This window comes from Ammodytes marinus (assembly GCF_949987685.1).
Source record: "Ammodytes marinus genome assembly, chromosome: 10".
Taxonomy (NCBI): Eukaryota; Metazoa; Chordata; class Actinopteri; order Uranoscopiformes; family Ammodytidae; genus Ammodytes; species Ammodytes marinus.
The window spans coordinates 22,537,372-22,562,939 of NC_137214.1; the positions used below are offsets into that span (position 1 = coordinate 22,537,372).

A 25,568-nucleotide genomic window follows, 5' to 3' on the forward strand; every position below is an offset into this window, starting at 1 on the left:
CATACAGAGACAGTTTTGTGGCGCTGATTGGCTTAATCAACTCGTTCGGCAATGGCTTGAATGTAACCAACATTCATTTATAAGAAAAGGTTATGCACTACAGCTTTAAGACAAGTACTGTATAAAACTGTATAAAATAAAACAAAAGTATAGCTACTTAATTATTTGATTATCCCAGTATGCTTATTTTGCTGCCTTGTCTTTTTTTCAATTACAGGAAAATATAATGGTATAAATGTTGAATGTTAAGTTTCCCCTCAACTATTAAAATGGTACCGGTAAGTACATCTCAGCAATTACTGTGGACTTGCAGGAGAAATAACTATTTAACAGCATGTATCCCCAAAGCATTAGTCTAATATGATTTCCATATTACGTGATGCACAGTGAGTTGGAGATGCATTATAATATGAAAAAGAAATGAGAAATAAAATAAAGTAGAGGAGTAAAAAATGAGAGTTGGGAATGGCACTATTCTCACAGCTCTGGATAACAAGACAATAGGAAACAAGTAAATAAAAGCATGGAGAGACTTTAATATCTATTTTTTTATTAAGTCTGACACACTGAGGTCAGATAGAAAAGTATGAGACTTTTCAAGTTGCTTCCATGACCTGTGCAAACACTAGACGGTATCTGGGCGGGAAGTCCTCTGAAGGAATAAAAAGGAATTGGAAAAGAAAGACATCAAAAGATGCAGAAAAAATGAACAAGTGCATTTAAACCTAGTTTTTGATTCTTTATGCAGTATTTATTGATTCCCAGCTTCATATAAACTGGATGTTGAGGCATAAACATAGTACATTTGAACAAAAATATAACCAATATTTACAATTATTGTATTAAAAATACAAAAACAACTGATACATACTCCACCAATTGTCTTTTTAAAAGACATACAGGTCAAAGTAGTACAAGAAAGAAATGAAGAAAAGAAGGTCATCACCAGCTAAATGTACATTTCTTACTGACGTCACACATCAAACAGGAGTAGCAGTTCTACCTACTACTACACATATCTTTACGCTTGTACATTTTTGTGCAACTTTTTGTTTTTTCGAAATAGGACTCGGCCCTTCTAATATGCACAATTATCTTCAGAGTTGAATGAAAGTGAATGATGCATGTCAACCACTGTATTACAAACAAATTATTAACAATCTATCGGCAGCCATTACAAAAACAATTACCACAACTAAAAGAAACCCAGGAAATCATTAGTGTGTAATCACAGAACACAGTGGAAAACACTGCACTCATTTCATATTTTTCTCAGTCTGTCAGTTTCCAAGACTGATCAATGTGATCAGTGCGACTCAGTGATAGAAGAAGAAAACAAAAGAGTTACTTATCACAATCTGATTGGCAGCCTTGAAAACATTTTTCTTCATGTCAACTTCCTCACCGGAGTCAAAAGAACAAAAAAAAAAAAAAATCTTCAGTCACTTCCATGGATGTCAAGATATGATGGAAAAGTGGATGCAGGCATCAACGCTACACATACAGCCTCCACTGAGCTGATCTGTAACGGCTGACAAGAATTTTCTGATGACGATGAATCAGAGTGCAGGCTCACTCTGTGTGTAGAAAAAAAATCTACTGCAACTGAACCAAGTCATGGCCACATCAAGTCTGATGATGGACACATGAAAAACAAAAACAGAAATGATATGCTTGGTTCAATCTTGTACTGAGTCTTCACATATATATATTTTTTAAAAGGTCTGGGGGGGGAAGTATCTTTAATAAGGCATTTCACTCCACTATTGCTTGATTCAAGACATCTTCATGAATCAAGTGGGATTTTGTGAAGGGAACAACCATGCAAAGAAATGTATGCAATCATGGCATCATCGTAAGGCGCTTTGGACATTCACACAATGTGGCATTTGTTCAGATTTGGGAAAAACAAGCCAAATCTGAATATGTGAAGACTTTTTTTATCTTGAAGGGAAATGTGTGTATTACAAGACTCAGTACAAGATCATTTTTGCAAAAAGATATATAGTCAGGGGAACACTTACAGTTTACACATTGGCAGCTTCTGAAATGTGCTGACATTTACCACCCTGGTCGGTGTGCCATTTCCCAAATGTCAGTGAGTGTTCGTTTTGCTGCTTACAGTTTGTACTTTGATTCTGATATTTCCAGCCAGCATCCACACCTGACACCAGCTGCTTTAATTGGGCAAAACAAAAGGGGGAAGGGACCTCCAGGATTAAAATATGCTCTCCTGCAGCCGCACTTAGTGATTCTGTGATGAACTGTAGAGACCAACATGATAAAAGTCTGTTCATGTTTTTTTGCTCAGTTTTCAAGGGGTGTGGTCAATCACCTCTGTGCTTTTTGATATCCCCCTACAGGCCAGTTACAAAAACAAGTTATGCTCCCGGTGTAACAGCAAGCGATATGGTGAGGAAAACAGACTATGATGTAACGAGGTGAGCTCCTAGGGGAGATGACAGTACGATATGGTTCACTCATACCCTGGTATCCAGGCCAAATGTCTGCTAACATCTAGGATTGTGCTGAAAGTGCTATATTTTGAAAATAATTGTGTTTTCACGTATGTACTGGTACATAGAACGTACTCTGTATGTTTGTGTGTGTGCATGTGTGTAGGTATGTCAGTACAATGTGCATGTGGGGTTCTCCCTTCTGGGCTCACCTCCTACACCAACACTTGATAAGCTTTCACATGTAACAAATGAGTTAATACTGGATTTAGAGTTCAGAACAGTCAACAATAGAGGGGGTAGTTTTCAGTCCAGGCAGAGATCCAACGGGCTGACCTCCAGAGTGCAATCAGTCAAAATGACAAAATAAAAATGTAGTGGGAAGGTGAAAATTATGAGCCGTTTCTCTCCGACCTCATACGATAGTCTCTTTCCTTGTTTTTATTGGTTCTGTCCCCCCCGTTTTTTTTAGAAAGTAGACAATGAGAAAGTGCAGATGAAGGTCAACACATCATGATTCTCTTGTGTTAACAGGTGGGTTTGGGAGTTTTGTCACTGCATGGGGGCTGGTCTGAAGGAACTGCTCCCGTTTCTAATGGCAACATCTATGTGTGTGTGTGTGTGTGTGTGTGTGTGTGTGTGTGTGTGTGTGTGGCCAGGTCGACCCCCCTGGCACCAGTTAGGTTTCCGTAGTCTTTTTCCAGAGTGCCAGGCATTTTGTCATCGCTTTTTTAGCTTCTCTCCATCTCTTCTTCACAGTATTTTTTGCATGCAGGGTCATTCAACCCCCTTATGATGCTTTAAGGCAGGGGAGGGAGACGAGCAGAGGAATCCACCGATCTGGGAGGGGTGAGCCGAGTGGAGGAGGCAGGCACGTACGTTAACTGATGATTGGTCTGTCTATCCGTCAGTCTCTTTAGTCCCGCCCACCCCCAAAACCAGGGGGAACTCTTCAGGTTACTGCAAAAGGACTTCCACTGTTGTCCCTCAGACCGCTGACACCTGTTCATCCTCTGTGAAAACAAACACAGTCAAAAGGTTACAAATAATGTTGGCATGATGAGTATACACTTTTTTTTTAAACGTGAGAATGTATTGAGAATAGTTAACTTCAGTGAAAGCTTACAACTAAAAAGAGCAGCAGTGTTTGTTTAGAGTGAAAAGCTGCCTTCATGTCGGACACTAACCTTGAATTAACTGCTAAACATTTTCCCAGAGCATGCCATGATGACACAAGATTGATTTCCTGTCTTCCATTCATGTCAGTGTGGTATGAAAATCAGCTTGCAGTGACTTGACAGTGACAAGGGGACATTTGCTCAATCTTCTTCTTTTTTTTAAAGGCCCTCTGATCAAGAGGCTGTTAAAGTCCCTGTTTTTTTATATATAAATCTATTATATTATCTTATTCATATAACTTTACCATGTTGTTTGGGTTCATTTGGTGGCATGTTTTGGGTATTTAAAAAAATGTGTTATGAATTAAATGCACCATTGAATGTAATTATACTGAATGTCAAATACACAAGTGAATTTTATATTTCAGATAAAATATTGTTAGGTAAAAAACACCCTAGTGCATGTACATGGCCAAGTAAGGACAAGTGTGACTCCTTGCTCATATGACCAGTGGACAGTGGCAAACTGCATAGAATAGCAGCATATCTGAATTACGTCCAGCAGAAGTTATGGAGTGGGAGTAAAACACAAGTGTGTATGCAACTGCATTTTATGGTAGAAAACAGCCAACATTTTCTTAAAACTTTTACAAAGTTGGTGTTCCCTTTATATGTTTTTTCTTTTTTTAGAAACAAAATGTTCCCTGTGAAAAATTCACCGATTTTCATCCTGTCCTGAAAAGAACATAAATAAATGGCCGCATTGTAGGTAGATGAATATTTTAAAAACTACAATGCTTTGGAAAACTGTTTATAGTTTTTTTTCTCTGTATGTTTGTATCCAATTTCAGTAATTATAAAAGGTATAGTAGAAATCTTCCAACTTGAATTTCGGACTTGATTTAAATGTGAAAAACAACAGTTTATCCAGAGCTACTAAAGACTGGCTAGGTGCGTGCTGGTGCAGGAGGATGGAGGTGAATGTTTTCAGGCATTGAGTGTGATTTGCATGGGTGAGAGGATCCAAACAGCACTGTGCCCGGTGATGGAAGCTATTCAGCACAGTGTGTGAGGCAGCGAGAGACAAGAGCAGAATGTGTGGTGGCGGAGTGCTGGGTGAGTTTCTGGCCTATCCAGTTTATGACTCATGCATGATGACATATTGGTGGGGTTAAAGGTGAGAGTCCCACTCCAAATGAACAATTCCCAGATCATAAATACTTAATATCTGAATTTCAAGTTTTTCTGATTCGGGCAACAGTGACAAGAGAATTGTAGTTTTAGAGTGGGACCGATCCTCCCGGTTGAGTGCTTTCCCTGTTCACATGCAGGTTTCATTGGAGTGGAGGGGAGGAGTGGGGGCAACCTGATAAATGAGTTTTTACCTGCCTTTGGGGGAGAGAGGGGCCCTGCCTGTTAACCCCCCTGTACACACACTCATGGTCTGGGGGTCTTGGGTGTATGCCGTGCCACAGGCTTGGGCTTCCTCAGAGCGACTAGTTTGGAAGACAAGGACTCACCCTCCTCTTCCTCCTCAGCCTCTTGTTGGTCGGCCGGTGAGCGTGTGCGGTGGGGCCCTCCCGCCCTCTGCTGCTGCTGCTTGGCCTGGTGGGAGTCAGGTGACTGGGTGACCATGCGAGAGCGCTGCAGGGCCTGGTTGTAGTCTGGTGGGCGGCGGCCTGTGTGCGTGGTCGTGGAGACAGGAGCACAGGGGGCTGGATGCTGCTGCTGCTGCCCATCAGCCAGGTCAGAGATGGTCAGAGCCGTGTAGCCAGGGGGCGTCGGGGGAGGCTCGCGGTAACGGCTTTCTTTCCGCGCTAAAAAGAGACCGGAAAAGAAATGAAGAGGATGAATACAGATAATTTTTGGGGCATTTTGATGGCATTTGAACCCATGGTCTGCTGCTGTTCAGGTCTGAGCCTCTATGGGCAGACACTCTGAACACTACACCATGAGTGCCGCCCAGAACAAACAACTGAAAAAAAATTATGAATAATAATAAATCTGTTCATTCTTGTTTTGCAGAGACCTAGTTTATTTAGTATTATTTATTTATTTGTTATCTGTATTATGTTACCCAGGGTAGGTGCTTGGATGTTAAGGGGTGTATGCGGCTGTTTTTGAATGTAAGGACATACAGTATATTGATACATGTATGTAGATGTATATTTGTGCAAATATTTACATGTATGTATATCTATAGTAGTAACTGTAAGTTGTACACACTGTTTGTGTCTCACACGATAAAATAAATAAATGGTTAAAAAAGAAAAACACTTCTATATTACTATCCACTTCCACTCGCAATTGTTTTTTTGTCTTTGTGTACAGTTTTTGCTGCAGGTCTTCAGCTTGTCTTTCTCTCTTCCTGTGTAAAACATGTTCTGCCTTAACTGAATGAGTTTCCCCTTTTAGAAATCTTGACCAATCAGCAAAAACGCAACAGAGACTGTGTAGTGTAGTGCAGTGACTCACAGAGGAGGCCTTTCCCCCCGGCGGTGATGGGTGACGGGGAGGGCCGGCCCAGCTGCTTGGCCTCCTCTGAGCCGGTGGAGGTGATGCTGCTGGTCTCTGGGTCTGCGTTGACGTCCTTCCCTCCTCGTCTCTTGATGGTGCCCGTGTCTCCCTCGGAGTCTTCTCCCCAGTACGCCGCTGAGGAAGAGGAGGAGCTGGCAGACGCCCAGCTCCCTCTAGCCTGAGCCGCCCACAGTGCAGCGGGCCCACCTAACAAGGCCTCCGGTCCACCAGGGGGCAGCCCTCCTATAACACCCCCACCGCCTCCGCCACCGCCCACACCGAAGGCCAGAGTCTCCCAGCTGCGGCCCTGCTGCATGGTCTGGATGTTGTCGTGGGAACCGGAGGAGCAGCTGGTCCAGGAGCCGCGGCCGCTGTCTGCAGCGTCCAGGGAAACGCGATCGCCCTGATCCTGGGTCAGCTCCTCCGAACTGGGAGAGGACAGCACCGTAGGGCAACCGCTGTAAATACCCCGACAGTCCTGCATCGATGAATACGACCTGTATATGATATGATGGAAATAAGGGAAGATTTAGGAGTGTCACCCAGACTGATAATAGACATAGTCGATTCTGCCTATGGTCAACACATTTTTTCCTTTTTCTGATCATTGATCCAAATTCTCATTTGCGACATTTGCTCCACTTTGTAACACACCAGACAAAGGTGCTGAAGCTCCCAATTACAGTGTGTCTTCTTGTGTTTACTTTTATAGTCTAACATTCACGCACACTAAGCAGATTGATTAAAAACTCATGAGTTACTTCCTCATTTTTAACAGCATAATAGGCTGATATTTACAGCAAATTAGGCGATTAAGCATGATGATTTATTGGGAGAAACCATCAGACGTTCAGCAGCCCCATATAGGCGAATTAGAATGATCCTTGTTTTCCTAACCCCATTTTGACTATTCGGGGTCAGCCCTAGAGAAATTACCCAAATTTGACGGTGATAAATAAAAATGGACCGTTCATTAGACAGACACCAACACCACCTCAAAGCAAAGTACTTAAATGTGAGGGTTCCTTACCCGAGGCTGTACTGGTCGGGGTCGGTGGTGGCTCTGCGTTCCAGTCTTGCTCCCACCATGTGTGAATCCCCGACTCCTCCAGAGTGACGCAGCCTGCGCTCCTCCTGCGCCATGTCGAAGGAGGAGTTACTGACCAGAGAGGAGCGTGACGAGATCTCACTGTGACCCGAGTCTGAGTAGGCGTCGCCCATCCTGTTGTAACCTGGGAGGACAGAGGAAGAGGAGGGGCAGAAGGTGCACTGGTTAGCAGAACTCAGATTTATATTAAGATTCTTTAGAATTGTTCACGCATTGAGAAAACAAGACCATGGGTTAAATTTAGCAAGAGCATCCACAGATCCATATTAGTTTTTGTTGTTGTTACAAAAAGTAAACCTGACAGATGCAATTAAAATCATTTGTGTAATGACACCACTAAATAAAAAGGACACTAAAGCCCTTGATGACCCCCTCCCCCACACATGCCATAGCAAAGCTCATAACAATGAAAGAACTTAGCGGGACAATTTCTTTGATTTTTTGTATATCTTATCTCAGCCAGGCTTCTTAAATGAGGCAACGCACACTGAATGCAGGGGTAATTGTAGTGTGCCACTTCCAAGAAAGCCAACCCTACTCTTTATGGATGACTAAATTACATTCTTACTGAAACAGCAGTTTAGTTCGGCATTCAGGGATCCGACACAGTGCTGAAGAGTGTGGAAAAGTTGAAATAGTAAGCCTTTGGATAATAAAAGGGACTGGGAATTGCCCAACAAAGTCTGGGAAAGTATAGAGAAATCACTGGTGCGTGCTGCGGTATCATTTTAGTACATATTATGGTAGTTATAGCAGACTGTCATCGTGGTATTTGCTGAAGTTCACCTATAGATTTGAATAGCCTTGTTTGGTCATATTTCTGAGCCATTAACAGCTTAACTGACCTACATAGCCTCCTGTACATAGGTTTGAGTTGTTTAAAGGAAGGAATGTTTAAATGAAAATATTTAAGAGCTTTAACTGGAAAAGATGTGCAGAACAGGAGACGTAAGAAGAGCAGAATGATCAGGATAAGCCACTACTAGATGAAATCAGACCCAATCTTTAATATATATTTAGCTTGTGAATTTATGGTTCTCATGTTTTTTGATTGATGTTAAACTTTTCATTAACAATCTATTTCCAACAGTGTTTGTGGTCCCGATAAAAAAAATGAACTCCAACTTTTACCTCAATCTGCCCGGGAAATGTCAAAAAATAAATCTAGAAGTAGTGTTCTTCTCCCCAAAATAAAAATTCATGAACTTAGTCTTTCAAAAATGTTCTGCTGTCTTTCAGCTGCAACACAGTATAGTAACTCTTTCATTTCTCTATCTGCAAGAGTCTCATAAGCAACTAAAACATTGCATTGTCATATATAGATTTGTAATAAGGTTCAAATAAGTTGAATTCTTATTTTTACAGGAAAACATGTAACCAACAAATTATCAGAAACATAACGCAGGCCATGCTGGCAGCCACCAGGTGGCATTTGTGGCACATTTTTGTGACAAAGGGAAGGAGCCTTTTGGTGTGGTGTGGGAAGAAGGAGGGAGGGAGGATTATTGGCTTACCCTTCTTGGGCGAGCTCTGGGGGGAGGTGGGAGGGGAGGAGAGCTGAGACGAGGCGTTGGACACCGTGTCCTCTGGCTGCCTCCGGTGCCTGTCTGTGGCCTCCTCTGACAGAGACAGGATCTTCTTCAGAGACTGAGGGGAACTAGTGCCTGGGTGGACATTTTGAAAAAAATAAAAAGATGGAGCAGAATTAGCATGAGAGACACAGACATTTCCCCCAAGGGCAAAGGGATGCTAAACTGCATTGTCTGGGATTTGAATTTTTTGGGGTTGAATTTGCTTGTTGTCAGACAGCCTCTAGGTGGCAGCCCTGTCATAAAAAAAGGCAAAGGAAAGGGCTGGCTGTGCTATTGTCTGCAAATAGCTAGATGAAGTAGAGAAAACAAGGCAATGGTGGCATGTAGAGGGTAAAGAGAGAACAATACAAAGGCGTATCTACTCTCGATCCATACTTTAACACTGTTATAGAATATTATCAAAAGAAGTGTGACATATATCTTCTTGTAGGGACAATTGTAACCACTATTTTCAGGGGAACAGTAGCTTTAAATCACAGATGTTTAGCTTAAATATGACCTGACATGTCCCACAAACAATACACCATAAGGACAGCAGTAACTCTGCTTGCTGATAGGGATTGTTGGATATAGACCGCAACAACAACAACTGCTCGTTTTGTTCAATGAATTTAGGAATGTTTACATGGATTGGGCTTTACGAAAACCGATCAACACACACATACAGAATATTGATCTTACCAAATGGCGGCAGATCCTTGACTGGCACTTTCTTTCGGGATGGGTAAAGGGCCACGGCGGGGACCTGGAGTGCCTGGTTTCCTTTGGCCAACTGTCCCCTCTGTTGGCTGGCAGCTCTGGACACCACTGGGGAGGTGTCTGGCCGTTTCCCACCCGCATTCTTAGGCACTGAGTAGGATGAGAAAGAAAGATTTAGATTTCAAGTCTTAAATAAAAAAATCTGTGCATAAACAGACATCCGAGATGTCAGGAATTTAACATTTAGTAAAAAAAAAAAAAAAGACGACAGGTGATGAATATCATAACGGTTAAGAGTGTATTTGGCCACTTGAACTCTGTGTGTCAATGCATTAGCAAGTGGAATTCGCATTAACATTGGGAAACTGGCCTAATGGTTCAGTCATCTGTACTTTCTGCCACTGTGTCCTTTAGCAACAAAAACTATCAAAAACTGCTGAATTGCTTAGCAGGGAGATAAGACAGTAAAGGTTTAACTTGAACATTAAATTCATGTTTCTATTTTCGGTGTATTTTGTGTATTTGTCCCAAACTTACGTGTGTTGATGGAGGGCTCACACTGCATTGAGAGTGTCTGCAGACTCTCCTCGTTGGTCTCCAGGCTGAGGTTGGACAGGTACTGTTTGACCTTGCGGGCCATCTGTGCGTCCTCGTAAAGCTTTTTGGCGTTCAGGAAGGAGCTGCGTCGCACCCGCTTCTTGTGCCCGCCGGTCTGGTTCACGTCCAGCACTGCTGCATTCGCACTACCCTGACTTAAGGAACTGCTCCACACACATAAGCACGCCACACAGAAACATGCAAATAAACACACAGAGGAACACAAACATAGACACAAGACACACAAAACAAAAACAAAGAATAGAGAACAAATGAATTACATGTTACTTTAGTGCGTAAAACTAGCCTACATTTAAGGATAACTAATTGTAAAAGGTAACACTACTGGGCTAACACAGGGAGTGTGGTGTTTAAACTTGGACATGCAGAGAGCCGCTTTAGGTACTTCTCAACTCCTAAGACATTCCAGACATTCCAGGCAGCAGAGAGGGGGTGAGGGATGTTGTCAAACAACAGGGGAGTGGAGAGGGGGAGTTTTACTGGTGTAGCACAGTCATAGTTTACATTCCTGTGGCTTGAGTCAGAACTGGTAGTTGTACTAGTTGTAGTAGTAGAAAAAGCTCTACTTGAACATGGTCACTGTTGAATGGAACGTAAAACAAATGGCTTCAGTGTCAATGAGAAGTTACATTGATACTTATAGCTGGAAAACATTTACTTATATTTGGATGGGTTTAAAAAGTTGCTTCTGAGAACCATTCTCAAAATATAAAAGTCACTTATGTCAATAAAGGAAAGAGGTGACTTTCCCTATCAATTATAACTGTCATATATTGTGATTTTAACTTAACACCAAATACCACCAAGATAGACATCTCATGATTACAAGACAATTCTCACAATCAAGATATAGATCGTTCAATGTGCTTTAATGTGGTAACTATTTAATGTCGGTATGCACAGTGATGTCCAAGGGTTTGACCACAAGAATGTAAAGCATGATACAAAAAAATGAACTTTTATATCCAGAATCTATGGCTGTTTGGAGGTTTGATATTGCAGATAAAACCTCAAAGACAGGGAGAGTTCTGAAACCGCACGCTGCATGCATAGTGTTAGGTAAATCCACATATAAACAAGGTCACATCTACTAATTTAAGGCTGGAATCTGCTTTCATGTTTGATGTTTACAGCATGCAGAATAGTCCAATGTTAGCATATGTGACCCTTGTTCCCCCTCAGTGCCCTTTGGTTCAGGGTCAGGCAGTGTTAGTGTTAGTGGCAGAGGACTCAACTCAAAACCGGTTAATGGAAACAAGCTTTTCAGAAAAGAAGAAAGCAGCACACAAATTGGCAGAAAAAGCACCGTGGCAAAAGGTTGGGAGGGTCACCAAACTTACCCTAAACTTCTCCATTTCTTCTTCCTAGGGGGGTGGGTGCCATGAACAGACAAGCATGGAGGGCAAAGGGTGGACAAGTAGATAGAGAGAGAGAGAGAGAGACAAAGCTTAGGACAGGAAAGACCACTAAGATCACCAAAAGATTTTCACATGAAAAGTCAGGAGAGGAAAATCAAATAGTAACACACCACTAGGAAGTGACATCATTAAGACAAAGACACACTTTCACAGAAGCACTGTGCAACATCTTATGCCAACAATGTGTCTAGGGGAAACAGTTGCCAGGGGAAACAGTTGCCAGAGGGAACAGCTGCTTGAAAGAAAAAAGCGTGATGCAAAAGTATTTTACTGGATCTACAGTGAACCCGCTAACCCCAACAGAGCTCAGGGGAGTCGGTGCAGTGCTGATTGCTCCTATAGAGACAGGGTGTGTGGAGGATACTGCCAATTTGAGATATGGCCTCGTGTTTTTGAAAGGGGGCCCTACCTGGTGCGGAACATGAGGGCCGGGTCCATGTTAACGGAGGCCATGCGACCAACATGGCGGATTTCTTTGGCAATCATCCTCAGCTTCTCAAAGTTCACCAGGCCATCCACTTTAGAGTCGTTGCCTGAGAAATAGGGGAACAAATAAAGACAGGTCAAATACCAACTACTTAGACATTCTACAGATGACAAGACCAATGCCGATCAGGAGAGGGCTACAGCAATCTAAAACTGAGCACTAGTGACCAAGTTAAAAGCTATAGGAAAGAGAGCTAACACTTATTAAACTAGACTCACTGTAAATGTAACTAGCCTACCATAGCAGAGAAGTAGTAACTGCCATCATTCACATACATTGGTGCAATTTTCAATTATTATTTTTTTTTAATCACACATTAAATTATATATACATTTATTAAACCCAATTTTTAAAGTTAAAATAGAAAAGAAAGTAAGCTTTTTAGATTAGTTTCACAGTGCATACACTTGACAGTCCAAAAGCAGGAAAGAGTGCAATATTCATATATTTATAATTGACTTGATCATGAGAAAACCATGCCATACTACTAGCAAATAGGTGTGATCAGTTGTATATGTGAGACGTGTGAATTTCATGCCATTTACCTTCGTGTAGGAAGGTGAGGTCCTTCTTGATGACAGGGAACAGGGGGATGATGGGAGGCTGGAGGTTCTGATTGTTGAGGACATTCCTGTACTTGGCCATGTTTCTTGAGGGGTCGAAGAGGTCCTGTAGGTCACTGAACAGCTTCTCATACTTGCTAGGTAGCTTCTCCCAGGTTCCCCTCAGCCTGGAGACTGGAGCCAGGTTCAGACCACTGTGGGGGGTGGGGCACACATTTAGCATTGGCATGGGGGAAAAAAAATATCCTCTTTTGTTTTATCTGGCTTAGTTTATTGTGGTTTATTTTATTACTTTACCCATACAACAGTTAACATTGATACAAATTGCACTACTGCAGAAGTCCTTAAAGGCCTACTTCATCGGTTGGAATATGAAGGTGTATGATCCTATTTAGTATAAATGTGCAAAAAAAAATTAAATCGGATCATCCTAGCCTGAGAAAAGGCAGAAAGAGTGTTTTATGGTCTCACTGTCTAACCCTACAGTTTCCTTACTGTGACATCACAGTAAGGGTTAGGATTAACAGGACAGCTGGGCCAAGGGAAGACTAAGGGAAGACTGAGGGAAGAAAAACCTCATTCCTTATATTATAATAGTTATTTTATAATGATAGAATGCTGGTTCCGTATGGGGGAAGTATTCCTTTATAGGTGGCGCCACCCCACTTTTTAATATTAAAAGGTGCACTATGTAACTTTGGGCTTGTCAGAGAAGTGAACATTTTCTAATGTATATTCTCATAACTAAATAAACAAACTTTCCTCTCAGGAAAATTGGATCACTGGAATACTGTTTGAAGATTAAAAAGCTTCCTGAAAAGTTCCTGCAGGGCAAGTTTTTTGCAAGTTTACAAACATATTCTAGTCTTACGTTTGGTACCAGGTGCCTCAAAATAATGTAGTTTTGATTTATGATGATAGAACTATTCAATACTAAGAATGACATCATGAGAAAATATGTTTAGTAAACTAACTGCAGGCTCTGCAAAATGTAAACAAATCCCCCTCCACTGAAACTGCATAGTGCACCTTTAACACTACATAAGAAATATGAAACAACAAATGTGTGTAAAAATCCGTTAGTATTCCTCATGTCACCTGATAATGGCGAACATGGAGTTGAAGTTCTTGCACTCGCGGCAGTGCAGGGCGATCTTGATGAAGTGCTTGACGGTCTTCATGCGTTTGAGCTGGTTGGGCTCCCGGGTCACCTCCGAGGCCACCCAGAAGGTCTCTTGGTTGATGACCTCCTCGAAGCGCTTGAGGCTGAACGAGCCCGTCTTGGAGCGCAGCTTGTACAGGTCGTCGATGTACTCGGTGGGCTCGATGGCACAGAAGAGTTCAAAGGCCCGCATGGACAGCTGAGTGGCCACCTCCACCGTGCTGAGCTGTAACAGAGAGATCTGGCCTTCACGCAGCAGGTCCTGAGCGTCATCGTCTGAACATAACGTCTCTGTCTCCATGTTGCTCTTCAGGTAGTATCTGATTGGTAGAGGAGAATGTACGGTTTACAAAAAGAAAAGACTAAAATAAAATAAAATAAAACTTAAATAGCGTACTCTACTTTACAGGTTTCTAAGGAATCCTAATTACATTGCTTAACCTATAGGCAGATGCTAAATAGAAAATAAAAAGTCATTGAGGTGTCATGTAGGTCCCTTCAGTACTGTTATTTAGTCAAGGAAAGGCTGCCGTATTTGTTTAAATTTCTCTGCTTTCCCTGAAATCTCATATAGAATTTTCTCCATATATAAAGTACTGGAGAACTCTATGAGCCAGATGTGAAAACAGGGGGCTATCTCTTTGTTTAAGATTGACCATTTTGATGAAAAGAGACAAAAACAGTTATCCTAGCAGAAAAGGTGTCAGATGGTGGAGGTCTTTTACCTGCCACTCAGTTGAATCCTGTCGGCCAGTTTAGACAGCTGGTCCGGTAGCCGCCTCTGTTTGATGACGCCCTCTGGCGTGACGGACACTTCACACAGCGAAAAGGCCTCGGCCGCAGCAGTCACGGCAAACTCCCTGATAGCCTGGGACACCACCTCCTTAGCCGTTGTGTCCTTCCCGATCATGATGTATCGAGACTGCTGGTCGGCCTTGAAGACTCGTAATACCTGGTCCGACATATCTGAAGGATGGACCAAAAACACAGAATGAGGATAAATGCTTTCTTATCAGTGTTGGTTTTAAGGTGAGGTATGAACAGTTTGAATCTTACTATGCAAGAATCTTTTTTTTTTCTTTTTAGGATCCACGCTACGATCGGAGCGAAGCGTTAATGAATCAGCTAGGATTTTTCTTCTTCTTCGTCTTCTTCTTCTTCTACTACTACTGCTTCTTCTTTTTCTTATTTGTACTCTTTCAGAGCGCATTTGACCCCCTAGGCATGCAGGCAAAGTTGTGAAACTCGGCGAGCAGAACAGGACTGGCGAAAATTGCGCTCTGACATTGGGGCAATATCTAAAAAATGCCCCCCCAGGGTCCCCAAAAAGGTTTTCAAGAATAGCACAGAGCAGGAATGAGATAGGAGCATGAAACCTTTTTGGGAAGGTGTATCGGCACAAGATGCACAATTTTTGGCCACGCCCTACAGGAAGTTGACTTTTGTGTGTATTTCGCGATTTTCACGTTTCATATTTTAAAGAACTTTTCCTAGGGATTTCATGCTATCGTATTCAAACCACTTTAAAAAAGTCCGACCCCTTGCCCATTGTTAAATTGCGAAGATCTTTCATCTTTCTCAAGGAACCAAGGATCTACACGGGTCAAAGTTGACATCAAAAACTAACTTCATGAAACCTTTCATTAATTATTAACGCAGGCTGTGTGACACTTAGTTGCACAACATTTTATATGCAAATGAATCCTCCCATGACACACAAACAACCCTATTGAGGCCATGCTCCAAAACCAATAGGAAATCTGCCATTAAGAAGTGCATGAAATTCAGACTAATTTTTACAGGTGGTGTTCAAAAATTAATAAGTCCTAGCAGGATGATCTTTTTCAAAACAAAATTGTTCAGGTCATAGCGCCACATATTGCAGACAGGAATTATAGCGCCACACACTCCTGAGAGATGATGACGATGATGATGCTCTCTCGCTTGGTGTCTTGGAGTCGTTTAAAGGACTGTGGCCGGCAAAGGCCAGTTCATCGCTGCTTGCAGCTTTAATTTTATTTAAAATCGTACCAGCATTCCCTTAGTGCAAACTCATACCAGCATTTTTGAGATGTTCCCCTAAAAGTCCAATTTCCCATTCACCAATCTCATTAGTTTGATTAGAAAACACAACCCCAATGATCATCATACAACCCAAAATCACCATCAAAACACCCATGTGCCAATAAGAAATATAAAGGTCAGCAGTGCAATGCTATTAGCCTTAATCAGTTAGCACTCACAAGGATGAATGCAGATTAACTGAGTTTATGTTACGTGTTCAAATGACAGTACAGCAGCTTATGGATGTCTGTAAATGACTGATATAGAGGCTGACAGCATTGACCAAGGCATGACTGTACTGGGAGAAGAAGGATCATGGGGAAAGAAGATACTCACTCGGTATGACTGGGACTGGAAGTGTACAAACAACATGTGATTAGGAGTTAATTAAGAGTTCTATCAGTGGCCCTATACTATTTGGATATATAGAAAATGTATCACAATCTATATCAAGATATAACTTGGCATACCAACCTCCCATTCTCACAGTACATTAACACTCACCAGGCTGGTTGTTGAAGTCCAGGATGCGGTGGTGAGACTGCAGGAGGTCCGGGTTGGACGACGACAGGTTTCCACTAACGGGGAGAGGTGGTGGAATCTGTTTGGACTGCTTCATGCCCACAATGATGTCGTCCTGTGAATGGCCCACGCAAACGTCACTATGGAAACAAGAGGGAGGAAGTGGTGAGATAGCAGTTCTGTCAATAAGAGGCAGAGGGCGATATTAGCATTGGGCAGGAGTCCAATGCTGTGGATGTCTCTAGATGTGCAATTCATCGACTATATATTCCCCACAAGAACTATACCCACATTTAACGCCCGATGTTGTGGCGATTTGGTGCTTCATATAGTAACTGAACGGACTACGAGATGAGAGGCATCAAGTTCAATCAGAGCAGCACGTCGGAGAAAAAAAAACGCCATAAAAAAAGAAACCCTTTGGAGTTTTTACAATGTGGGAGACAAACAGCCCAATCAGTCACAATCAGATGAGGGATGTGTGGGAAGAAAATCACTGCTTCCTCTCTGCACTCAGCATATGATAAACCAAAAACCTGAAAGGCTTTTCACATCACGTTTCTTTCATGCCTACAATCACACACCTGCTTGTTTGAATAAGCATAGCATGTACTGCTCACAATCTAAAATGTTTACCTCTCAATGCCATCTCCAATGGTCAACATGAAAAACTAACTTGTGCAGCTTTAACAATGTACGTACATGTATTTTGCTTGGTGCGTCTAAAAGTAACAATCCACATGCTATTAGGCAGAGGTGGGACCAAGTCATTGTTTAGCAAGTCACAAGTAAGTCTCAAGTCTTTGCCCTCAAGTCCCGAGTCAAGTCTCGAGTCAAGACAGGCAAGTCCGAGTCAAGTCTCAAGTCAATGCTGACAAGTCTCAAGTCGAGTCACAAGTCCTGAAGTTTGAGCTTCGAGTCATTTCGAGTCCTTTAACCAAAAAGTAATAATATATTTACCCATCATGTACGCTTTTAAAATCTATATTTATTTATTAAAACAAGTACAATTGAAATTGTGGATTTTTTTTACAGACATTGCACTTCCCAATTGCACTATTTAGGCTACCAGTGATTTTTAACATTTAACTCATATTAAGCACATACACAGACACTCACACATAGGCTACATGTAGAAAAGCCCCCAAGGTTTATAGGTTACAGTGTTGTTATTTCTTATAGTGTGTTAAAATGTGTTTTGTTCAGTGCGACATTATAGCTGTCAGTCAGTGGCCGTGACGTCAGTCGGCCGGAGGGTCTGTTTAGTAGCCTAGGCAAAGTTTCCTTTTCTTCTCTCTCTCGGTCAGATGTGTGAGCAACGTGCATGTTGCCGCAGTAGTCGATCATTCCACATGTGAAACGTGTTTATTTGAGTTTAAATGTGAATCACCCGTGTGTGAGTAAGGACATGCAGTCTCGATCGCTGTTATACGTTATAGTTTATGCATGTTTATGTCCGCGATTCGCCGGTCGCAACAGCTGTTGTAACGTCTCCTCACGAGCGGAGTTTAAACCTCTGTTCTTTTCCCGCGATCTATGCTGCTGTGCTTGTGAATGAAGGAAAATAAAGAGCGGATACCATACTCCTCCGCTCCTAGTCTCATGCTTATAGTCTGACGCCTTTGGCGTCAGACTATAAGCATGTGGTGTTCTGGCCGACACTTCTGAAGTGAAACCAGTGATAAGCAGATCAGCGCAGCACCGGTACAGCCACCAGTTTCCTCCGCTACACTAGGCTACATGATGAAAGATACGGTAGTCTACTTAAAAAATATAGCCTACTTTTTAATCTTTTTTGGGGAAAGTAGCAAGTCTTGTCAAGTCAAAAGGCTCAAGTCCAAGTCAAGTCACGAGTCATTGATGTTAAAGTCCAAGTCAAGTTGCAAGTCTCTTTACATTTTGTCAAGTCAAGTCTCAAGTCATCAAATTCATGACTCGAGTCTGACTCGAGTCCAAGTCATGTGACTCGAGTCCACACCTCTGCTATTAGGTCTTATTACTTGTATGGTTTGGGAGGCAGTATGCTGGTGAGCGTCTTGTCGAAGATCTTCTTGAGCTTGTTGCGTCCTCCCACCGAGTTGGACTTGGCTTTCTTGCTGACCTTCTCCAGGCTCATCACCTGCTCCACGTCCACTGCCAGGTCAGGGATGGAGTAGCGGCTGGCCTTCTTGATGTCTCCGATCTTTGGCAGGTGGGGCGCACCGTTCTTTCTTGTGTCGTGTTCCTCCTCCCCGTCCAAATCGTGGTCGTGATCTGGCCTGGTTAGCAGCTCTTTAAACACTGGACACAAAGAGGATTAAGACACATTTGGTAAGGGATTGAGCCACATTATTTACTTAAAAATGTGTTTACATAAATATGGTTGACTTTACCTAAAAGGTTTGTTTTCACAGTTATGGACAAGTGGGTGTTGTTCTTCAGAATCTCGTTGGCTTTGCTGAGCTGGACATTCTCAAAGTTCTGCCCGTTGACCTCCAAGATCTACAGAGAGAAGAACAAGAAAGCCTTTTTACCAATCTGTCAATACAGAACACAGAATAAATGCAATGTTTGATTCGTTAAGAGGGATTCTCTAAATTAAAATGAAACCAATATAAAACTTAAGCACCTGGTTCAAAGTTATGCATGTGGAGTGAGTGAGCTAGGAAACTCCTTTACAAGTGTTGAACCTTTAACTGACACCTGAACTGCACATTTTATCCAGTGAACAAAAGAGGCAATAAACCTGTATCCTCTGGCACATCATGGCATTTTGCTCCAACACATGGTTTTGTTATTAACGAGGGCGTTGTCACCTTTAAATGGTCTCCTCTTTGTCTTAACAGCTTGACCCCTGTCTATAAGCCGGATATTTGCATTTCAACACAATCTGTTAACCCGCCTTTTGCCTCTTCCTCTCTAATGGAGGAGGAAGTCGCTTTGGATTTGAACGTTAGCCAAACCCTGGTAAACCCCGACTCTTGGGACTAAATGTCTTGTTTACGGGATCAGCACCAATTTGTGAGAAGTCATTTTTACTTCCAACAGCCCGATGACAAAAACAAATGGGACTTGAACCTAAATTCGGAAGTCCTGAGTGAATTGAGATAGTAGCTGAAGCTGTGATTAAAATGGAAGGTGTGAACGGGCGTGAGAGAGTGAATGCTTCCAACAACTAGGATGTCAGCATCTCCACTTCCTGTTGGGGAAACAGCTGCAGGGGATGTTTGGAGTCAAGAGGGCTTAACTCACAAACCCAACGCTCTCAAGATAGTTTGAAGGATTAAGGGACTTTGCTTAAACCCTGAGGACTGCCGAGTGTGAAAATGGTTGAGAAGTCAAGTTGCAGGGGGAGAAAGCCAACAGCTACTGGCTTCAGTTCAATTGAAGATTCCTTTTAATGCGAGTTAAGAGCAACATGTAAAACCAATTTCACAACAAAAATAAACTTCAACATGAAGGAAAAAAAAACAATTAAATTCTCCTCAAAATTGTAGCCTACAAAAAAGCAGAACCTGGCGGCTTTGTACAGCTGCATTTGCAGTCGTCCTTTGTACTAGATGAAGAGGAAATCTGGAAGTGGGTTGACAGCTGAAGTGTTAGTATGTGTACAAATCAAGACAGGGACAATGAGAATGATATGGAGCATTATGGAAGTGTCCTTGAGTGTAGAGCTGCAACGATTAATCGACGAATCGATTACTAATCGATTACTAAAATAATCGCCAACTATTTTGATAATCGATTAATCGTTTTGAGTAATTTTTATAAAAAAATGTCCAAATTCTCTGATTTCAGCTTCTCAAATGTGAATATTTTCTGGTTTCTTTAATCCTATTATGACAGTTAACTGAAATATCTTTGTGTTTTGGACATAACAATACATTTGAGGACGTCAACATGGGCTTTGGAAAATGTATCAACATTTTTCACCATTTTCTGACATTTAACGGACCAAAACACTACTCGATTAATAATCGATTAATCGAGAAAATAATCGACAGATTAATCGATTATCAAAATAATCGTTAGTTGCAGCCCTACTTGAGTGAGACACCAAAACATATCACACAATGACAGCAACAGTGGTCAGGGGTTGAAGATGTCTGACCTGATCTCCACGCTTAAGGCCGACTTCTGCTGCCTTGCTCCCAGACTCCACGGCATCCAGGAAGATGCGGAAACCTTTCTCCTGACCCCCGAGAAGGCTGAAGGCCAGCGGAGAGTCCCTGGAAGGCTTGGTCAGTGTCACCAGCCGTGGCTTGGCTTTAGCAGCACATGCTATATTTAACAGTCTGAGGTGCCCACACATTTTCTGGAACAAATACAACACAGAGGTCAGGAGAGTGATATCAATGGCATACACAAAATATATTTATATTTTTTTCTTTTGCATGTGTGTGTAAAAGTTATACTTACTTCTTTTTCCAGATTGCTTTCAAACTCTTCCAGAAAGTTTGTCATGGCAGTGTCACCCTCAAAGTCATTGAAGTGATTGTTTACCCACAGCAAGACTACCCGTGTAACCTGAAGGCAATCACATGATGGTCAGAGGTCAAGTGAATGTATTACATAGTTTACTTCCTGACCTAATATTTCCAATAGTTAATGGAAAATCTCTGCCGACGTGTGCTTTTACTGCCTACATTGTCTTTTTACATGGTAAGTGCAAGAAGTCTATTATACGGTTTGTGTGTAATGGCAGTTTATAGTGTCCATTTTTCTTTAGGACAGTCATTCTATCTGATTAATATTTTAATTATGTCATCAGTTGATGGCTGCATACAGTGGTCCTACTCTCTGTACCTTGTCCCTGAGACTGGGGTCGTGGAACCACTCCAGGAGCTTCTTGCCCACGACCATGGGGCTGGAGAGGAAGGTCCTGTAGGTCAACAGGAAGTCCTCGATGTAGGTGGGGTCCACCACTGAGTGCTCCTCCACCAGGTGCATGGTGAGACGCTCCGATGTGCCCTGACATTCAAAATGAAGATGATATTGGTTCAAAATAACCTTAGCACAACAGTTCAAAAATCCAAAAGGTAGTTATTTCTGTTGGCTGTTTAGAATCCATCCTTATTGGCTGAATGCTGCTTTGTTCACCTTGATGACGATGTGCCCTTTCCTGGTGCCGGTGCGGTCCAGTTCACGGTGTTCCTTCACCATGACGATCTCCCCTTCTTCCTCCACCTTCTGCATGTTCTTCTCCACCTGGTTGAGGATGCAGCAGTAGTCCTGCTGGGCTATGCACACAAACTGGACAGGACAGGAAAACAAGAGTTAATACACAGGTCTGATACATTTTGAAACATGTAGAATATTTCTGTTATTGTCTGGATCCCTATAATCTTGATCTGTGTGCAAGAAAATCTCTCTCACACAGCAGCTGTTTGGAACTTATAAATGAATAGCAGATTCAAATTTAAATCCCCAACAACTGATCACAGCTAACTAAAAAAATATTCTGCATAAACACTTAACTACTATCCTCTCCAATACATTTAGAAAAAGACGGTCATTTTCCCACTCACTGAAACTGATGAGCTGTACTCCTGATGATCACATGACTAAAACCATGTTGATGTCTTACTTTTACTGTTTAGTTCTTTATTACCATCAGACACATGATGCTCTTATAACATGAACTGGCCTAATATTGTTAAAGAACCTACCTGGCAGTCGTCCACCTTGGTCTTCATGACGCCCTTCATGAATTCCTTCTCCATGGTTGGGGACACTCCAAAGCTGTTCCCCATACACAGGATCTCTGTCCGGCTGTCGGGGTACGTCACCTCCACTGAACCGTTCAGAATCACAGACCACGAGTCCAGCTGGAGCGGAAACATGTCATTTTAGTGGTTAAATGTTGGAAGAAGTTAAGAGAAAAAAAAGAAAACAAACAAATAGCTGGAAACAGGGAAATATTACAACAATAACAACTTTGCAGCCCAGATTAAGTCCAGTCTTGTTAAATTCCCAACAGCTGGTGTCCCTTAATGACTCAGAGTTATTTATCAAAAATAATAACCATATGCGGTACCTACAAGGGGACTGCTGCACTAACAGATGGGTTTTCACTTTCCTCAAAGGAATGCAACATTAGCACAGGTTATTAGAGTTAACTGGACTTTGAAGTTTAAAAGCACTTGAAGTATTGTTACATTTGATTGAAATGATGAAATATATTAATATTTATTCTTTTGAGGAATTAAGTAAAAAGGAGGATGTTATAAGTAATTCCTGGGAAGCTGACATTTTTGTGATTCTCAATCACATCTTATACCCGGCCGTCGGCAACAACACGCTCAATGAACCCTGAATTCTCCATGACAGGACATTAACTGAGGTGACCTGGCCTCACAGGCAAGGTCTGCTTCTTCATCGCTCGGGCGCATCATGACAAAAAACAACCAATTTGTCTTCATTGAAACTCATGACAGTCTTTACCGGGGGGAGAGAGAGAAAGAGAATAAGTGATGCTTGTTTAAGTGTCCTAAGGGATTCTAGAAAGGCTCCGGTGATAAGGGGTTGTCCCGTCCACCATTCAGATTTTATAGAGCAGAAAAAAAACATCTAAATGGAAGAAGAAAGAGTCATTGGTGTGAAGCGGTGAAACCGAGGTCCACTTACCCCGAGGGACAAACACACACACACTTATATGAATGCAATTAAAGGCAGGACAAAGTCAAAAGAGAGGGCTTATATGCGACTAACACACACACCTCCTCTCCATCATTGAGAACGATGGTTCCGGCGCGTTCGACCACAGCGAAGACCATGACTGCGCAGAGTTCCCTCCTCACTGACATGGTCATGTTGGCGAATGCTGGCAGTTGATGCATGAACTCCAGTAATTGCTCTGTGAGAGGGACAGAGGAGAGACAGTGAGAGAAGGTTATGAGAAAGAGCAAACGGAGTCCCGACACACATGGGAGAGAAAGAAAAGACAGGCAGCGAGCGCACTTGGTAAAACCTGCATTGGCCCTTTACTTCCAGCCAAGAAGGCACGGGCTAGCTGGAGGCTGTGCATTAGAATGGATCATCACCAACAGAAAAATCATTATCTGGGACAACATAAAGCCAAATATCAATTCCTATTGAGTTGACACAAACTTTTCAAGGCAAGCCAAGAATATTTGCTGATACTTCAACTGGGGTGACCTCAGTGTGAGTTCATCGCAGACACTGAAACTGAAAATCCCATTTCGTGCTCTGTCAACCGTGATCGGGTTTAAAGGGTCACTTCACCAAAATCAACAAAAAACACAACATTTCCTTATCTCTAGGAGTATCTAACAGTGCAGATAATTAAATGGATTTTTCTTTGTATAGCTTGGAGCACTGGCAATTTCAGCATTTATTTTGGTATTGATGAATCTGCCTTTATTTCCTCAATTGTTCTTTCTTCATAAATTGGAAAATGATAAGGGAAAAGATTACTTTTTTTATTAGACCAACAGCTCAAAAACTCTAAATCAGCCCACTTCCTATTATCATCATCATAAAAGAAGAAAATCCTCCCATTTGAAAAGAAGAACCATTTTTCGATGACTTACATGATGAATCGGTCATTAAAATACCATTGCTATTCATTCTGTCAAAGTGTTATTTGGATGAAATGCCTTAATATTGGGTGTACTTTCTATGGAGGAAAGTAAAATCAAGGGCTTGGTTATACTGCAGCACACTATAGTACAAAAGGCGAGGAAAATACCCCTCTGTCCCCCACACCCACACAACGCAGCATGTCTGGGCGTTATGGCTGACCTGTGCTTGGCACGGCAGCCGCGTCGTGTGAGAAGCTGCGGAAGCACTGAAACTTTAATGCGTTGGGAGAGGTGAGGCGAGAGGATGTGCCGGAGTGACCTAGAAAAGCCTGCCGGCAGAGGGAGGGAGGGGTGAACCACGGGGGGGAACTAGCAGAGGAGAGGAGGGGGGGATGGTTGGCTTTCTCTCACTCTGTACATCATCCATCCCGAGTCCACATCTGTAGCTAAGCTAAGATTGTGTACTTTTTCTTTTTTTTTTCTTTTTATAAATATGCCTATCATTATCATTGGACTCAAGTCATAGCTTAAAGGGATATGGATGCTGCAAATCTAATGTGGCTTTCAGAATTACTCGAAAGGCTACACTGTAAACAAGAACAGGAAAGTTATGATTGGAATAAGGTGCTGATTTAAATAAAAACATTAGGGTGTGGTTCTTATAGAGCTGCCGTGTTATTCTCTCATAGTCCTTGAAAACATCCTTCTCTAAATAAAATAAATGCAGAAAATGGCACCGAGAGATCCACAGAAATGAGCAGGAGATATTAAACGCTGCATGGCAAAATAAATAAAAATTCAATGTATTTAATTGCCAAGTCTCATCTACACTCGAATGTTGGGAAAGAGACTTCAGTCCGAACAGACATGGATGTGATCGGCTTCCACAATGTCTAGTGTAGGCTAATCTTGATGTATTTTCTTTGTTTTTATTTGATCTTAAATGCAATTTCTAATGTCTAATCTTGATGTATTGTATGCCCCTGTAAAGCACTTTGAATGGTCTTGTGTACGAATTGTGCTATATAAATAAACTTGCCTTGCTTAAATTGTTTTAGTGACATTCATAAGCTGTACCGAAATACTCACCCTGTTGCAGTTTGCTTTATAGCCTACAGCACAAACGCAAAAAAAAAAAAAAAAAACCTGCAATTAAAGCCCATGACTTAGTGCACACCTATGTCATCGTCAGTTCTGTCCATGGGATCCTTCTCCAGGCAGTCCCTCACGATGTCCCGGCTCATGAGGGGGTCCGACGCTCGTTCGATGTCCTCCTCATCATCGTCCTCTTCAGAGTCCACCGCCGTCTCCGGCAGGCCACTCAGGTCCATGTCACCGGATTCGTTTTCTGTGGCCTAACGGAGAGTGGAGCAGAGGAGAAGGGAGTCAGTTCTAGTGCGAGACAAGCTTTAAAAATATATATATACGGCGAGGGATTTGCATGTCTCCATCCAACATCAGCGGTTGGAAAACTACAGCCTCAAAAGAGACACTGAGCCACCTACCTGTGTATGCTAATTACAAACAATGCTGAGCAGGTCACGCAGACACACACACAGATACAAACTCAAGCTCCACTGTCATACATTAGACAATAAACTCCTCTGTTAACAGCCAGTGTCAAAATTCAGCACAGTGATGATACAGAGGTGGAGGCTGTGTGGCACATACAAAGCACTGCAACATTTTACAGTACAAACATCAGCTGCGACACTGTTGTT

The 25,568-nt window shown here is 42.1% G+C and overlaps 1 protein-coding gene across 1 annotated transcript in view; it reads right to left on the minus strand.

The window, feature by feature from the left end:
* Window positions 1-738: 738 nt before the first annotated feature.
* The window catches only part of rapgef2b (Rap guanine nucleotide exchange factor 2b), a 109,517-nt gene continuing 84,687 nt past the window's right edge, over window positions 739-25,568 (minus strand). The window contains 23 exon segments of the mRNA XM_080035422.1: window positions 739-3,469; window positions 5,095-5,310; window positions 5,312-5,391; window positions 6,050-6,588; window positions 7,122-7,323; window positions 8,714-8,863; window positions 9,473-9,640; window positions 10,028-10,251; window positions 11,449-11,472; window positions 11,936-12,059; window positions 12,559-12,770; window positions 13,675-14,058; window positions 14,464-14,704; window positions 16,307-16,464; window positions 18,325-18,604; window positions 18,697-18,805; window positions 20,415-20,618; window positions 20,723-20,830; window positions 21,110-21,274; window positions 21,404-21,556; window positions 21,973-22,131; window positions 23,023-23,159; window positions 25,025-25,202. Coding sequence (XP_079891548.1) covers window positions 3,257-3,469; window positions 5,095-5,310; window positions 5,312-5,391; window positions 6,050-6,588; window positions 7,122-7,323; window positions 8,714-8,863; window positions 9,473-9,640; window positions 10,028-10,251; window positions 11,449-11,472; window positions 11,936-12,059; window positions 12,559-12,770; window positions 13,675-14,058; window positions 14,464-14,704; window positions 16,307-16,464; window positions 18,325-18,604; window positions 18,697-18,805; window positions 20,415-20,618; window positions 20,723-20,830; window positions 21,110-21,274; window positions 21,404-21,556; window positions 21,973-22,131; window positions 23,023-23,159; window positions 25,025-25,202 — 4,428 coding nt within the window. The 3' untranslated portion in view covers window positions 739-3,256.